At 35.9% G+C, this 17,994-nt stretch overlaps 1 protein-coding gene across 1 annotated transcript; it reads left to right on the forward strand.

Annotated features, from left to right (window-relative positions):
- Window positions 1-16,238: 16,238 nt before the first annotated feature.
- Window positions 16,239-16,916, forward strand: LOC148561718 (uncharacterized). Its single transcript, XM_088490784.1, has one exon. It carries the CDS (start codon window positions 16,239-16,241, stop codon window positions 16,914-16,916), a length of 678 nt encoding a protein of 225 aa, XP_088346910.1.
- Window positions 16,917-17,994: the final 1,078 nt, after the last annotated feature.

Below are 17,994 nucleotides of genomic sequence, written 5' to 3' on the forward strand. Positions count from 1 at the left end.
ATATTTTCGTGGAAAAACGAATTTCTCCAAAACACCCAAACTTAACCGGCAAGTGCACCGGGTCGCATCAAGTAATAATAACTCACGGGAGTGAGGTCGATCCCACAGGGATTGAAGGATTGAGCAATTTTATAGTGGTTGATTTAGTCAAGCGAATCAAGATTTGGTTGAGAGATTTGTGATTTGCAGAATTTAAATTGCATAGAAAGTAAAGGAAATGGGTGAGTTGCATGAAATTAAAGAGAACTGGAATTTAAAGTGCTGAATCTTAAAGAGCAAGAAACTAAATGGCAGAAACTTAGAACGCAAGAAATGTAAATTGCAGAATCTTAAAGTGCAAGAAATTTAAATGGCTTGAATTGTAAAGGAAATTGGGAGTTGGATTTGCAGGAATTAAACAAGGAAAAGTAAATTGCAACAAACAAAGAAATAGAAGATGTCTTGAATCAAACCGGATCTAAACCAGAAAAGTAAAATGAGCATGAAAGCAGTAAACAGAGAAAGTAAAATGAGAATTCAGATCTCAGGACCCAAGAGACTAGAAAACCAAGTCTAGATCTCAATGCCTTCCTAGATCCAACAAGAACAATTGCAAAGGAAATTGTAAATTGCAAAGAAAGTAGATGAAGAAGCAAGTAACCGAAACTGAAATTCAATTAAGCAGAAAATTAAACAAGATCCCAAGGTCAGATTGAAATAGAATTTCTTCAATTCTCCACCCAAAATCCAAGACAAGAAAAATAAAGAGTGCTGGGCAAGAACAAGGAAGAAGAGAGATCAATTCTCCTCCCAAATTCTCTTGAATTAAACAACAATGCTAAGAAAAATAAAAGTGAGCTCCAAGCAAAACCGAAAAGAAAGCTATTCTGAAAAACTAAAAGGGAAGCTCTCTTAAAACTTAAATTCAAATCTATTTATACACTTTCTTCAAATGGTCTTCAAGCCTTCAATTGGGCCTTTGCTCTTGGTGGAATTGGGTTGAGAGAGGCCTTGGTTGATTGCTCTTGGAGTTTGGAGAAGAACCGAATTGAACCGGGTTGGAATCATGAAAGCTTGAGTAAAAGTTGGAGTAAAAGTTAGGGGTCTAACTTTTGCTCCAACTTTTCACATCAGCACCCTTGTTTTGCTGATACCAACGTTGGGGCAAAAGTTAGGGGTCTAACTTTTGCTCCAACGTTGGCCTCCCCTTGGTTATTCATGGCGCCAACGTTAGCCAAAAAGTTAGGGGCTAACGTTGGCGCAAACTTTTGCTAGTCCAGGGAGTATTTTTCATGTGCCAACGTTAGCCAAAAAGTTAGGGGCTAACGTTGGCGCAAACTTTTTGTGCATCCAGGGAGTGTTTTTCATGCCAAAAGTTAGCCAAAAAGTTAGGGGTCTAACTTTTGCTCCAACTTTTGCCCAAAAGTTAGCCAAAAAGTTAGGGGTCTAACTTTTGCTCCAGCTTTTACTTCCTGGTTCATAATTAATCCAAAAGTTTGAGCTAAAGTTTGAGGCAAACTTTTGCTCAAACTTTTTGTTCTCTCTTCCTCCTAGCCCTTCTTTCTTGCATCAACCTTTCTCCAAGCTTTCTTCACTTATCATTAATCAACCAAAAACATCAAAGCTATGCTCAAAATCATGAGATATTCATTCTTTCATAATATGTGACAATTATAGCACAAAACCTCATGAAATAGCATGAATTCATACATGGTTGATTAAATCAAAGGAAACATGAAAATCTACCCAATTGGCTTGCTTTTGGCTCAAGTAAGTGCATAATTCTATTGAAAACAAAAGAAAAAGGCTAGTGAAACTAGGCTAAGATGACTTGTCATCACAACACCAAACTTAAATCTTGCTTGTCCCCAAGCAAGCAGTAAAACATAAGAAAAATTACTAGAAGCAGAGAAGTGTATAAGCCTTTTATTGGAAGACATTGAATACTGGTAAATGGAGTTTTTATGCATGGTATCTTAGGGATTTTTATTCTGGGGCTGAGATATCAACATTCCTTTGGATCCTTACTTGAATTACAAAAAAAAATGAGACTTGTTATTAGCTTGGTCCTTAGCTTTTCTTGTTCTTTTCTTGGCTGAGGCTTAATGCTATGTGGTAAGGCAACTTTTTAGAGTAAGCTTTCAGCTAGCATTCCCGCCCCAGTTGGTTCAAGATGCTAGGTGTTGAAACACCCCTATGGACTTACTTGCTCAAGCCTCTCCTTAGCACACACACATCACAGGCATTTAGCTTATTTTGTTCATCTCTGTTAGTTCTTTGGAAATTGATGCCCAGCACCTCTTTGGGTTACTAAATGCTTTGTCTCAAAGTAGCTCTTAATGGTGGACTTTCGGTTGGCAATCCCGGGTTAGTTAACCCAAGTTGCCGGGTGATGAAGCACCCCTTAGAACCTAGTTATCCAAGCTTATCTTTGTACAAAAAGCATCACAGACATATATCCAAATCTCAAGCTATTGATGCCCAGCCTTGTTTTATTTCTTTTTGCTTCTTTTTCTTGCATTTTCTTTCTTTTATTTTGGACCTTTTCTTTTGTCAAGTCTCATGAAATGTAACTCAAGTTCATATCACAAAGTCATGCTAACATTCAGCCCTATTTCATAAATCAACCAATGAACCAGCACATACCACCACACAACCTCATTTTGTCTCATATCATGCTAGACTTTTACTCTTTCTCTATTTCACAGTTATTTTTCTTTTATTCAAGCATGAGGAACAAAGCATATAATTCAAGTAAGATGAAAGTGAATCAAGCACTTAGACTAGTAAGCCATAATAGCATGAAACCAAACAAACTCGCAGACAGTAAATGAATCTAAGAAGACACTAATCAACAGGGGACATTTGCACTTTCAATTAACATACTTGAACTAGAATCAGTCAGAGAACAATACAACCTCTTGGAGTCTATTTGTTTCCTCTGTGTCATCATCATTGTTGGGTTCTATATCCTTCCTCTGTCCATGATGATGTACTTTTTCCTCCAAGAGATTGAATGACTTCCTACAAAAGATATTGAAAGTTGCTTGTTCCCCAAGCACTTGAGAGGCAGTTAGCATGCATGTATGCTTGTGATTCTGTGAACCTAAGTTGGTGTGGAAACACCAAACTTAGTTCCTTGCCTACTTTTATATGTAGCAAAATAAATACATGCATGAAACATCAAGTACTTTTATTAAGGAAATAAACTATGAACTAAGAAACAAACTATGAACCAGAAAATAACCAAAAACTAGAAACATGACAATTGTTAAGCAGTTTCTCTGATGGTTTGGAGCCGATACTGATCATGCTGAGGGTGCAATGTGTTTTTAATGAAATTTTTGGTGGAACACCAAACTTAGCATCCAACATTCACCCCTTAACTATTTTGGTGTGCAACACCAAACTTAGCTCTTTGCAACACCAAACTTAGCTCTTTGCAATGTGTTTTCAATTTATGTTTTTGTTGAGTCTTTGATTTTTGCAAGAGTATAACTTTGATTAAAGTATTTTATTTTTATTTTCTTCTTCTTCAAAATTTTCAAAAAGTTCAAAATCTTTTCAAAAGTATTTTTCTTTTCTTTGTTTAATTTTTGTTCTTGGTTTGAGTCCTACATGTTCATGCTTTTCAATTATAAAAATTTTAAAATCCTTTTCAAAAACCTTTTTTCATATAGTTTATTTTTGGCATCCTCGAGCATTCTCTTTGAGTCCTTTTTTCAAAAAAAATTTTAAAAATATTTTCTTTGGTATAATCTTGTGTCAAGTATTTAAGTTTAGTATTTTCTTGTTTATTCTCTTTTATTTTCGAAAATTTATCTTTGTTTTTCTAAAATTTTAAGTTTGGTGTTCTTTTTTATGTTCTTCTGTTCTTTGAGTCTTTGAATTTTATTCTTTATGTTCTTGTGATTCTTCAAAGTGTTCTTGAGTTTTGATTGTGTTTTGATCTTAAAATTTTTAAGTCTCGTGTCTCTTGGTGTTTTCCCTCCAAAATTTTTGAAAGTAAAGGGTGCTAGATCTAAAAATTTTAAGTCTTGTGCCTTTTGTGTGCTTTTCTCTTTCATCATTAAATTCAAAAATAAAAAAATATCTTTTTTATCTTTATTTAATTAATATTTTTGAAATTTTTCATTAAAAATTTAGATTTCATTTCAAAAATTTTAATTTATCTTATCTTAGTTTTAAATTTTAAAAATCAAATCATTTTAAAATCTACAACAACAAATTCATCTCAATCATAACTTGCAACAACAAATTCAACTATGATAACTTTTAAATCTCTAGTATTCAGCAAAACAAAGTTAGCTACATCATAATTTTAGCAACAAACTCAACTTTCAACAACAAATTCAAGATTTACTAATGATTTATAACAATTAAATTGAAAGAAAATTAACAGGGCCAAAACTAAAACTCACCTGCCCAACAACAGTAAGTTTCGGATCTGGAACAACTTACTGTAACAAAGAAGAACGATGGAATGGAGCAGTAGCTCTGACGGCGGCACTGACAGCACGGCTCCCTCCGGTGACTATCCAAACAATGGCAACGGCGAGGGAGTAACGGCGACGGGAGGCACAAAAACTTACTTAATTAATTTAAATTCAAATTATCAAAACTTAATTTAGTTACAAAATATTCTTGAATAGTAATTAGGGTTAGGGTTACGATTAAGACTAGGATAGTATAGGAATTTTAATAAAATTGGAAGGTAGAATAGTAATTGAAAATCTACCATAATTTACTTAAATTAATTTAAAAATATAATATTTATTTGTCAACTTACTAATTAGTTTTAAGTTTTAAATAATTTTTTAATTTAAAGTTAATAGTATTCTACTTAATTTTTATTTACAAAATTAGATTTAAAATTTTAATATTTAAAGTAAATCATATAAAATTCTCATTAGTTTTCAATTATTAAAATTTTTAAATTTTAAATATTTGAAATACCCAAAATCATAAAAAAATATATAAGAACCGTAATTAATTTAAATTCAAATGATCCAAACCTGATTTAGTTACAAAAATATTCTTGAATAATAATTAGGGTTAGGGTTAGGATTAGAGTAGTATAGAAATTTTAATAAAATTAAAAGGTAGAATAGTAATTAAAAATTAACCATAATTTACTTAAATTATTTTAAAAATATAATATTTATTTGTCAACTTACTAATTAGTTTTAAGTTTTAAATAATATTTTAATTTAAAGTTAATAGTATTCTACTTAATTTTTATTTATAAAATTAGATTTAAAATTTTAATATTTAAATGAAACCATATAAAATTCTCATTAGTTTTTAATTATTAAAATTTTTAAATTTTAAATATTTGAAATAAACAAAATCATAAAAAATATATAAGAACCTTAATTAATTTAAATTCAAATGATCAAAACCTGATTTAGTTACAAAAATATTCTTGAATAATAATTAGGGTTAGGATTAGGACTAGAGTATTGTAAAAATTTTAATAAAATTAAAAGATAGAATAGTAATTAAAAATCAACCATAATTTACTTAAATTATTTTAAGAATATAATATTTATTTGTCAACTTACTAATTAGTTTTATGTTTAAATATTTTTTAATTTAAAGTTAATAGCATTCTAGTTAACTTTTTATTAATAAAATTAGATTTAAAATTTTAATATTTAAAGTAAATCATATAAAATATTTATTAAATTTTAATTATTAAAATTTTTAAATTTTAAATATAAAAAATACCCAAAATTATATAAAAAATATATAAGAACATTAATTAATTTAAACTTAAATGATCGAAACCTGATTTAGTTACAAAAACCGTTCTTAAATAGTAATTAGGGTTATGGTTAGGATTACGACTAGGATAGTGTAAGAATTTTAATAAAATTAGAAGGTAGAATAGTAATTGAAAATCAACCATAATTTATTTAAATTATTTCAAAAATATAATATTTATTTGTCAACTTACTAATTAGTTTTAAGTTTTAAATAATTTTTAATTTAAATTTAAAGTATTCTACTTAATTTTTTATTTATAACATTATATTTTAAAGTTTAATATTAAAATTAAATCATATAAAATTCTTATTAATTTTTAATTATTAAAATTTTTAAATTTTAAATATATAAAATATTCAAAGTAAAAAAATATATAAGAGCCTTAATTAATTTAAACTCAAATGATCAAAACCTTATTTAGTTAAAAAAAATCTACTCTCAGAAATTGTGACCATAAATCCCTTTTAGGTCACCCTTTTGTAAAACCGTAACCATAGGCGCTTTTAAGTTAGCCACTAAAACCATGACTATAGACCCTTTTATGTCACTCCCCAAAACCTTGACCATAGATTCCTTTTAGGTCATCTTTTTTTGAAAATCTGTGACCATAGACCATTTTCGGTCACCCCCCAAAATCGTGACCATAGATACTTTTAGGTCACTCTCCAAAACCTTGATCATAGACCCTTTTAGGCTACTCTTCAAAATCGTGACCATAGACCCCTTTAAGTCACCGACCAAAATCGTGAGCATAGACCCTTTTAGGTCACCCTTTCATAAAACCGTGACCATAGACCCTTTTAGGTTATCTCCCAAAAATTGTGACCATAGATACCTTTAGGTCACCCCTCAAAAGTGTGACCATAGACCCTTTTAGCTCACCCTCCAAAATTATGACCTTAGACCCTTTAGGTTACTGCCTAAAACCGTGACTATAGATCTTTTTAGGTCACCCTTTCGAAAAACCGTGACCATAGACATTTTTAGGTCACCTCCTAAAATTGTGACCATAGATACTTTTAGGTCACCCCCTAAAACTGTGACCATAGACCATTTTAGGTCACCCCCCAAGTCCGTGACCATAGACCCTTTTAGGTCACCCTTTCGAAAAACCGAGACCATAGACACCCCTTTAGGACACACTCCAGAACTGTTACCATAGACCCTTTAGATCACCCCCTCCAAATCGTGGCCATAGACCCCTTTAGGTCACCCCCAAAACCATTATCATAGACCCTTTTTTAGGTCCCCCGTTTTTGAAAGACAGTGACCATAAACCCTTTTAGGTCACCACCTAAAATCATGACCATAGACACCTTTAGATCACTCTCCAAAACCATGATCATAGACCCTTTTTGGTCATTGTAAAAAATCGTGATCATAGACCCCATTGGGTTGCCCTTAAAACCATGACCATAGACCCTTTTAAGCCACTTTTTTTAAAAATCCGTGACCATAAGTACTCTATGGTCACCCTTTTTCCAAAACATGTGACCATAGCTTTTTTTTGTCATGGTAAAAAACTATGACCATAGAGGGTCTATGGTCATGATTTTTTATTGTGACTGATGTAGGGTAAATGTCGGTTAGGAATTTTCACAAAAAATAATTCCATCGAAGTATTGTTCCAAATCGAAAATCAACCCTCAATCAAAGTTTAATTTGGTGGTCACTTAAGTCAAACCCAATAAAAACTAAGAGTATTTAAACCTCGGGTCGTGTCTCAAGGAATTGCAGGAAAGTGTGCATATTATTTGTTATAAGATGTATAATTTTAGGTTTTTCGGTTTGATAGACAAGAAAATAAAACCAAGAATTAAAGAAATACAAATGCTAAAAGGATACTCATGGCAAGGATTAAGAGTCAAGGTTTCCTATCTTGGACCATTGACCACAACATGGTGATTACAAAGGATTAATTCAACTTAGTTATCCTCTAACAATTGAAGGAAAGTCAAGTGGACATAATTGGTCCTAGAACCGATTAACAACCCTAAATCTCCAATCAAACTGGACATCAATAATCTCAAGGGACATAAGTCCTCAATCACAAGCCAAGAGTACCAAAATTTACTCTAAAATCCAATCAAGCATTTTATCAAACACTTGGTAGGCATAAAAAGAAAGCATGTTAAAATAGCAAGAAATATAAATTCTACAACTACCCAAAGCAAGAAAATGACAATAACAACTCAATTAAACAAGAAGAACATGAAAACATAAATTGTATTAAAGAAAATCAAAATCCAACAATAGTGCATGAACATAAAAGTGACAAAGTAAAGGAAATAACAAATAAAACTAAGAAAGCAAGGATGTAGTAACAAGAAATCACAAGGAAAACTAACATAAAACAATAATTAAACCTAAATCTAAGGGAGTTCTAACCTAAATCTAACCTAATTCTAGAGAGAAGAGTGAGCTTCTCTCTAGAATATAACCTAAGGCATGATACTAAGCTATCCTAATTGCTCTCCCTTTGTTCCCTCTTGAATTCTGCATCAAATAGCTTCCAAAATGAGTTGAATTGGGCTCCAGCAAGTCCAAAAATCACCCCCAGCATGCATCATTAATGAGGTCACATGTTGTTTGTCACGCGTACGCATGGGTCACTGATGCGTGAGCATCTTTCCTATCTTTTCCTAGTGAATTTGCATTCGAATTTGTAAGTCTAATCAAGATTTAAATACTCTTTAGCCATTATCAATGCTACTTTGAGTTTTGTGCAATTCTATTTATTTCAGGTAGCATTCGGATGGATTTGATGAAGTTTTTGTAAAAGAAGAGAAGAAAATGAACTATGTTGTCAATCCTGATCTCCTGGCACTCAAACGGGAATAACTTGAGCTACAGAGATCTAATTGACGTGATTCCAGTGGAATTGGAAAGCTAACTTCTTGAGCTTTCCAATGATGTATAATAGTATACACTTCTTCTCCAGCATGTTCGGCCATACTGGCGCCTAACTTGGCTTTTCCCAAGTTAGGCGCCGAAAGAAGAACAAAGCCTCAATTGCTTGTTGCCAGGGTGGTGCCTAACTTTAGAATTTTGAAGTTTGGTGCCAAGACAAAAGGGACGCGTCCAAACCATGCTGCCATAGTGGCGCCTAACTTGGGATTTTCCAAGTTAGGCGCTAGCTCAATGATTCACAATGGTCCCCACGTCTCAATTGAAGCTGCACGAAGAGTTTATTTAATTTTGATTTAAAACTTTAATTTATTTATAAATAGGAAAAGATATTATTTAGTTTTAAAAAATATATTTTACATTAATTAGGATTGAATATAAAAGGGAAAAGAATCAGCCCTTCGGGCACTCTTCTCTTCTCCTTTACGCACCTTATTCTGCAATTTACAGTTTTTCAGAATCCTTCTTTTCTCTCTGAACCATGAGCAACTAAACCTCCACTATTAAGGTTAGGAGCACTGTTTATTGTACGGATTGATACTATTACTCTTCTATTTTAATTACTGTTTTGATTTCAATTTCAAGAATTTGTTTTCGTTCTTCATCTTATGAATCTGGGTGGAACGGAAGTATGACTCTTATTCTAATTGAGTTCTTGTAAACCTTGGAAAAGCAATTTACTTGAACAACAACTTGAAAATAATTTCTCCTAAATTTCTAATTATCTAGACTTAACGGGATATGTGACATATAATCCTCTTATATTTGGTTAATTAGGGTTTTTGTGGCACATAAACTAGTTTTGAACTTAACCCTCTAATCATAATCAGGTGGCCAAGGAATTGGCGGTTGATGAATGTTAGAAGAGACTAGAAAGGTCTAAGAAATATGGGTTTAGTCATAGATAGTTTGCCATGAATTGAATTTTGCATGATTAAAATAGTTGGTAAGAAAATTTAATCTGGAAAATAAATATCTCTGAAACCTTAACTGTTTTACTCATATATTTGATAACCCGTTTACTGCTTGCTTTCTGATTTTCTGAATTTACTGTTTAATGCAATTGAGACCCAAACACTCTTTTCTGCTTGTTTAACTAAGTAAGTCATTCAATCATTGTTTCTTAGTCCATCAATCCTCGTGGAATGACCCTCATTCACTTGAGGTACTACTTGGTATGACCCAGTGCACTTGCCGATTAGTTTGTGGGTTATAAATTCCGCACCAAGCTTTTAGCGCTGTTGCTGAGGATTGACTGTGATTGACAACTATTAGTTGTTTGATTGCTTAGATTAGGCGTTTTAGCTTTAATTTTTTTATCTTGCCCTTTAATTTTCAAAAATTATTGCTATTAGTTTTCCTTAATTTCTGAAATTAAGTTTGGTGTTACCTAGTTATTTGTAATTCAATTTTCCTATTCAATTTTCTTTAAATTTCAAAACTTTTATTTTAATTTTATTTATAATTTTCAAATTTTTTTCACTTAAATTATTTATTTGTTTATTTATTTCTTTACACAAGTTACCTCACTGGGAATTCTCTGCACTCTGACGTAGAGAATCCCACTTTTCTTGTTTTCTGTTTGTTTATGAGCAGGAATAGGGACAAAGAACCTCTTATAGATTTTGATCCTGAACCTGAAAGAACTTTGAGGCAGCACTTGCAACAAACTAGACTTTACTAGGCTAGTGAAAATCTAAGTGAGACCTTTGAAAAGGAAGTTGCAGAGTCCACTATGGATCCTAATCGTGCTGTTAATGCCAATGTGGTAAATCCGAATGAGAATGAACAACCTAGAAGGGTGCTTGGCTCATACACTGCTCCCAATCCAAATTTCTATGGGAACAATATTATGGTGCCTCCTATAGCTGCAAATAAATTTGAGCTGAAGCTTTAGTTGGTCACTTTGGTGCAGCAAAACTGTCAGTCTCATGGACTCCCGCAGGAAGACGCAAACTAATTTATCTCTAACTTCCTGCAGATTTGTGACACTGTGAAAACAAATAGAGTGAATCCTGAGGTTTACAAGCTCATGCTCTTTCCATTTACTGTGAGGGATAGAGCAAAGCAGTGGCTTGATTATCAGTCCAAGGAGAGCGTGGACACTTGGGATAAGGTAGTAACTGGATTTTTGTCCAGATTCTTCCCACCACAGAAGCTGACTAAGCTAAGGGTGGATGTTTAGACCTTCAGGAAGAGAGATGGTGAGACCCTCTATGAAGCCTGGGAGAGGTACAAGATGATGATTAGGCAATGCCCTCCTGACATGTTTTCTGAATGGACCAAGCTGGACATTTTTTATGAGGGCCTCTGTGAAATGGCCAAGATGTGTTTAGATAATTCTGCAGGTGGTTCATTGTACATGAAGAAAATTCCTGAAGAGACTGATGAGCTTATTGAGTTGGTTGCTAACAACCAATATCTTTACTCTTCTAATAGGAATATTGTGAACTCTGGAGCTCCTCAGAAAAAAAGGAGTTTTGGAAGTGGAGATATTGGATGCTATTCTTGCTCAGATCAAGGTTATGTCTCAACAGATTAATATGCTTACTAAACACTTGAGTGGGATGCAGGTTTCAGCTGTTAGTGCTCAGAATGCCCCTCAAGAGGTTCTATATGACATGAATGGTGGATTCATTTAAGGTGAGAATCATGACTATGCTCAATTTCCTCCTGAATAGGTCAACTATATGGGGAATGCTCCTAGAAACCCCAATAATGATCTGTATTCCAAGACCTTTAATCGGGGATGGAGAAATCACCCAAATCTAGGGTGGAGAGAGCAACCTCAGAGGCCACAGAATTTTAATAATCCTCATGGTGATTTTCAACAGAATAATTTTAATAACTGCCAGTTTCAGTTATTTCAACAACAACAGCCTCAGCAGACAACTTCTCAACCACAGAAAAGCACTGATCTGGAAGCACTACTGGCAAGTTTTATGCAGGAGACTAGAGCTTCACTCAGAAATTTGGAAGTGCAAGTAGGCCAGTTGAGCAAGCAAGTACCTGAGAGGTCTCCTAATACGCTTCCTGGTGATATAGTGGTAAATCCAAGAGAAGACTGCAAGGCTATTTAACTGAGAAGTGGTAAAGTAGCTGGTTCTGAGACTAAGGTCAATGAGGAGCTAGTTGAAAAAAAAGCTCCAAAGGAGAAAGCAGAGGAGGTGGAACATGCCCCTCCTAGGCATGCTGATAACCCATTCCCAATCTCTCTTGACACTCATCCTACACTGCCTAAGGCTCCTGAATACAAACGTAAAATGCCATACCCTCAGAGGCTCCAGAAGGCTTCCAAAGACAAGTAATTTTCTAGATTTTTAGAAGTCTTCAAGAAGCTTCAAATCAATATTTTTTTGCTGAGGCTCTTGAGCAAATGCCGCTCTATGCTAAATTCATGAAAGAATTGTTGACTAACAAGAGGAATTGGAAGGAAAGTGAGACAGTGGTGTTGATAAAGGAAGGCAGTGCTATTATTCAACCTTCCTGAGAAGATGGAGGATCCAGGGAGCTTTGTAATTTCTTGCATCATTGAGGATGTCACTATTCAGAGAGCTTTGTGTGATCTTGGAGCTAGCATCAACCTTATGACACTTTCAGTGATAAAAAAGCTCCAAATTGATGAGTTAAAACCAACTTGTATCTCTCTCCAACTTGCTGATCTTTCTATTAAAATTCTTATGGGGGTCCTTGAAGATTTACTTGTGAAAGTGGGTCCATTTATTTTTCCTGCTGATTTTGTCATATTGGATATGGAAGAGGATAAAAAATCCTCTATTATTCTTGGAAGACCCTTTTTAGCTACAGGTAGAGCTCTGATTGATGTGCGAAAGGGTGAATTAACCCTGAGAGTCAATGAAGAACAGGTGGTCCTTAATGTGTTTGAAGCCATTAAACACCTTTATGATTCTGAGGGGTGTATGAGAGTTGATGTTGTTGAACCACTTGTTCAAGAGGTGCTAGAGTTGAAGCACTTGATGATGTTCTGGATCCTCTCTTTGAGGATAATTTGCTTGAGATTGATGATTCACCACCTCAGAAGGACCTGTCAAGCACACCTAAAACTGAGGAAGAAGCCCTTAAGCTTGAGCTAAAGCCCTTACTTCCTTCTTTAAAATATGTGTTCCTAGGTAAAAATGATTCATATCCAGTGATTATTAGCTCTTCGTTGAAGCCTGAGGAGGAAGAGACGCTAATTACAGTGCTCAAGAGTCATAAAATGGCTCTTGCGTGGACCATTAGTGATTTAAAGGGGATTAGTCCAACCAAGTGTATGCACAAGTTTTTTCTTGAAGATGATGCCAAACCAGTTGTGCAACCACAAAGGAGGCTAAATCCAACCATGAAAGAGGTGGTCCAAAAAGAGGTAATGAAACTATAGGAAGCTGGCATATATATCCTATTTTTGACAGCCCTTGGGTGAGTCCTGTGCAGGTAGTTCCCAAGAAAGGAGGGATGACAGTGATCAAGAATGAAAAGAATGAGCTAATTTCTACAAGGACTATCACAGGATGGGAAATGTGCATAGATTACAGAAGGCTCAATACTGCTACAAGGAAGGATCACTTTTCCTTGCCTTTCATCGATCAGATGCTTGAGAGGTTAGCTGGTCATACTTTTTATTATTTTGTAGATGGATATTCTGGATATAATCAAATTGCAATGGACCCTCAAGATCAAGAAAAGACGGCACTCACATGCAATGGATATTCTTTGCTTACCGGAGAATGTCGTTTGGACTCTGTAATGCCCTAGCCACTTTTCAGAGGTGTATGCTTTCAATTTTTTCTGATATGGTTGAAAAGTTTATTGAGGTATTTATGAATGATTTTTCTATTTTTGGTAATTCTTTTGAATTCTGTCTTAAACATTTATCTCTGGTCTTGAAACGGTACCAAGAGCGCTTCTTTAATGTCTTTAACTGGACTTCACTGTACTTAATTTAGTAGCAGTCTTGAGCCTCCTGGCTCGATATCTCCTTCACCCTCTGATCTGAAAGAATTGACCTTGTCTGTGGCGTTTTAGTAGGATTGGAGGAGATTAACTCGCTAAGAAATTAGGCTTTAATCACTCATGGTTTTCCATAGAATGAATCACTCATTGTTAAAATAGTTTGTAAGAAATTTTGATTCAGAAAGATAAGCATCTCCAAGACCTTAACTGTTTTCTCATTATTGTTTTTACACCAATTCTTTACTGCTTTCTTTATTATCTTATTTTATGCGTTCTCAACAACAACCCTTTTTTTCTATTTGCCTGATTAAGTCCAGCAAGATAACTATTGTGTGCTCAATCCAACAATCCTTGTGGGACCGACCCTCACTCACCAGAGGTATTACTTGGACGACATGGTGCACTTGCCGGTGAAGTTGCGCGAGTTCAAATTTCGCACACCACTAAGTCCAACAGGATAACCATATCTTGTTCAGTCTGACAATCCTTGTGGGATCGACACTCACTCACCTGAGGTATTACTTGGATGACCTGGTGCACTTGCCAGTTAAGTTGTGCGAGTTCTAATTTCGCACACCAAGTTTTGGGCACCGTTGTCGGGGATTGTTTGTGATTGACAATTACCGGTTGTCTTGTTACTTAGATTAGGTATTTTTTTAGCTTTTTTCATTTACCTTTTCCTTTAATTTTTTATTTTTGTTCTTCTTTTAAATTTTTTATTTTTATCTTATTTATCTTTCCCTTTAATTTCAAATTTTGCTTTATTTATTTATTTTCTTTTAGTTTCTCATTTTAAGTTTGGTGTCCGTTTAATGTCTTACCTTTTCTTTTCGAAAAATTTTGCAAGCCTTCTTAATTTTTTATTTAATTTTCAAAAATTTTAAGCTATTTGTTTATCTTTATTTTTGAAAATTTTTTAGGTTAATTGCTTGCTTTGTTTTATTTTAGTTCTTTTTACACAGGATATCTCACTGAGAGTTCTCTATACTTTGACATAGAGACTTCTACTTCTTCTTTGTTTCTTGTTATTTATGAGCAGGAACAGGAATAAAGAACCCCTTCTTGAGTTTGACTCTGAACCTGAAAGGATCTTGGGGCGACGTTTGCAACAAGCTTAAGTTTGCAAAGCTGCAGAGAATCTCAAGGACACCTTTGAGAAGGAAGTTAAAGAACCCACTATGGCAGCTAATGGAGGGAATCCAAATATTGAAGGGAAAGCAAGGAAGGTGCTTGGCTTATACACTACACCCTCACCTGACTTCATTGGACGTAGTATATCTGTACCTGCCATTGGTGCCAATAATTTCAAGCTTAAGCCTCAACTGGTCACTCTGTGCAGTAGAACTGTCAATTTCATGGACTCCCATAGGTGGAACCCAAAAAATTCATATCTGACTTCCTACAGATCTGTGACATGGTCAAGACGAATGGAATGAACTCTGAGGTTTATAAGCTCATGCTTTCTCTTTTGCTGTAAGGGACAGAGCAAAGCTGTAGCTTGATTCTCAATCCAAAGAGAGCCTGGACACATGGGACAAGGTGGTCACTAGATTTTTTACCAAGTTCTTTTATCCCAGAAGCTGAGTAAGCTTAGAGTGAATGTCCAGACCTTCAGACAGAAAGAGGGAGAGTCCCTCTATAAGGCATGGGAGAGATACAAGCAGATGATCAGGAGATGCCCCTCTAACATGGTTTCAGACTGGACAAGACTGTAGATCTTTTATGATGGCTTCTCTGAGATGGCCAGGATGTCATTAGATCACTCTGTAGGTGGTTATCTACACATGAAGAAAATGCCTGAAGAGGCAGATGAGCTTATTGAGATGGTTGCCAACAACCAGTACATGTACACCTCTGAAAGAAACCCTGTGAGCACTAGGACAATTCAGAAGAGAGGAGTCATGGAGGTGGACACACTGGATGCTATTTTGGCTCAAAATAAGCTCATGTCCCAACAGATAAGCATGATCTCTCAGCACTTGACCTGGATGCAAGTTTCAGCTGTCAACACTCAAGATGCATCCTATGACATGACTAGGAGCCACACTCAAGGGGATGTTTGTGACATTGCTCAGCCCACCATAGAGGAAGTAAATTACACGGGCAATTCCTCTAGATATCCCACTAATGATCCCTATGTAAATACTTTCAATCGAGGATGGAAGAATCACCCTAACTTTGGATGGAGCGAGCAACAGAAGCCCCAATAGAGCTTCAATCAGGGTAGAACCAATCAAAATAGGTACAGCAACAGGCAGTTCCAACCTTCTCAGTAGCAGATGGAAATATCCAAACATAGCCTCTCTAACTTAGCCATAATAATCTCTGATCTTCCAAAGACCACTCACATCTTTATGCAAGGGACTAGGTCTTCAATCCGGAACTTGGAGATACAAGTGGGTCAGTTGAGCAGCAGGATACCTGAGAGACCTCCCAACACTCTTCCAAGAAACACAGAGGTAAATCCACGGGAGGAGTGCAAAGCCCTCACCATGGGCAAGGAGGATGTGCCTAAAGAGGAGGATGTTGCTGAGGATTTAAAGGAGAAAAAGACTCAAGAAGAGACTAGAAGTGCACTAGTACACACCCCAGTAATAATAAAGGAGCCTGAAGTACAACATCTTTAGAACATGCAAGAGGAGACCAAAGATGAGCAACTTGCTCAATTCTTGGCAGTCTTCAAGAAGTTACAAATCAATATTTCTTTTGCTGAGGTGTTGGAGAAAAAGCCTCCCTATATAGCCTGTTTGAAAAGCGTATTCTTGGAGAAGAAGGCCCTGAGGGGAGATAAAATTGTGGTGCTAACCAAGAAGTGCAGTGTACTAGTGCAAAAGAAGCTACCTCAGAAATCGCCAGATCCCGGAAGCTTCCTGATTCCTTGTACTATAAGGACCATCACATTTGAGAAGGCACTATGCGACCTTGGATCAAGCATAAATCTGATGCTTCTTTCTATGATGAAGAAGCTGGGAATTCAAGAGGTGCAGCCCACAAGAATCTCATTGGAGATGGCTGATAAGTCCCTGAAGTGGGCATACGGATTAGTGGAGAATGTCCTAGTAAATGTTGAAGACCTTTACCTCCCTGCAGACTTCGTGATACTTGATACTAGAGAGAAAAAGGATGACTTCATTATCCTAGGAAGGCTATTCCTAGCTATTGGGAGAGGCTTGATTGATGTAGAGAGAGGAGAGCTAGTCCTGAGGATGCATGGGGACCATTTGCTATGCAAAATTATTAAGCCTCAACCTCTCTCAAACAAAGGTGGTACTAGCATGCAGAGCTTAGTGCTGAAGCCCTCTCTTTAGTGGAAAGCCATACAGAGCCCCCTGACATCAAACCTAAGTTTGGTATTAGGCATTCACCACCCACCATTGAAGGAAGAGGCCCCAAAAAGAACGTACCCAAAGGATGGAGAAATAAAAAGATTCTTACTGAGGACTTCTCACCTAGCATGAGAGTAGTCTTCACAAGAAGTCCAGTCATACCACACGCTATGAATCGGATCCTGTCCCTGGAGCATGTTGAACTAATTCATGAGAGCACTGGGAGGAAGTTCACAATGAGGGGTGAAAATCTGAGCCCCTATGAACCTCCGTAGAGGAGCTGTCTGTCAAGCTAATGACGGTAAAGAAGTGCTTGTTGGGAGGCAACCCAACCACACGTATCCTATAATTTACTTTTACTTTCTTTTATTCTATTTTTGTTTATCTGAGTTTGATTTCATATTAATTTATTTTATATTGATTTTTATAGTTTTTCTCAGTTTTCTAACGTTTGTGATCATATATAGTACTTAGAATAGGAACAAGGATGCGTAAAAGGAAAAGTAGCACACCTTGGAGGAGACCCCTTGTGGCGCCAAACGCAGGCTGGCGTTTAGTGCCCATGGGGGAGCAAAGGCATGGACATTTAACGTCCAAAAGAGAGCAGTTCAAGACAAATTTTTGGTCCCGCTATGGCGTTTAACTCCAATTCTTGGCGTTAAATGCCAGAAAAAAAAAGAGATGGAAATCCCCCTGGTGGCGCCAAACGCCAGCCTGGCGTTCAGCTCCCAGGGGGAAGGCAGCATGCTGATTTTGAATTTTGAAGCTTCCTTGGCCAATGGATAAACCCAAACAACTAACCACTCCACCGCTCAATCTTATCCATTCTCTCTCCTCCTTCACCCACTTATCCATCCGCATTCATCCATCCCATCATCAATCACTTCCGTTGATTCTCTCAACCTACCTTTCACCCCACCCAACCCCCACTCATCAATCCCATCCATCTCTCCTCCCAACAACCCACATTCAAATTCAATTCCCCCCATTCCCCTCCCATCAACCAAAACCCCTTCCATCCCCACTGAAGAACTGAAGATTGATGGTTTAGAAGTTATAA

This window comes from Arachis ipaensis, chromosome B6 (assembly GCF_059453495.1).
Source record: "Arachis ipaensis isolate K30076 ecotype BB chromosome B6, ASM5945349v1, whole genome shotgun sequence".
NCBI lineage: Eukaryota > Viridiplantae > Streptophyta > Magnoliopsida > Fabales > Fabaceae > Arachis > Arachis ipaensis.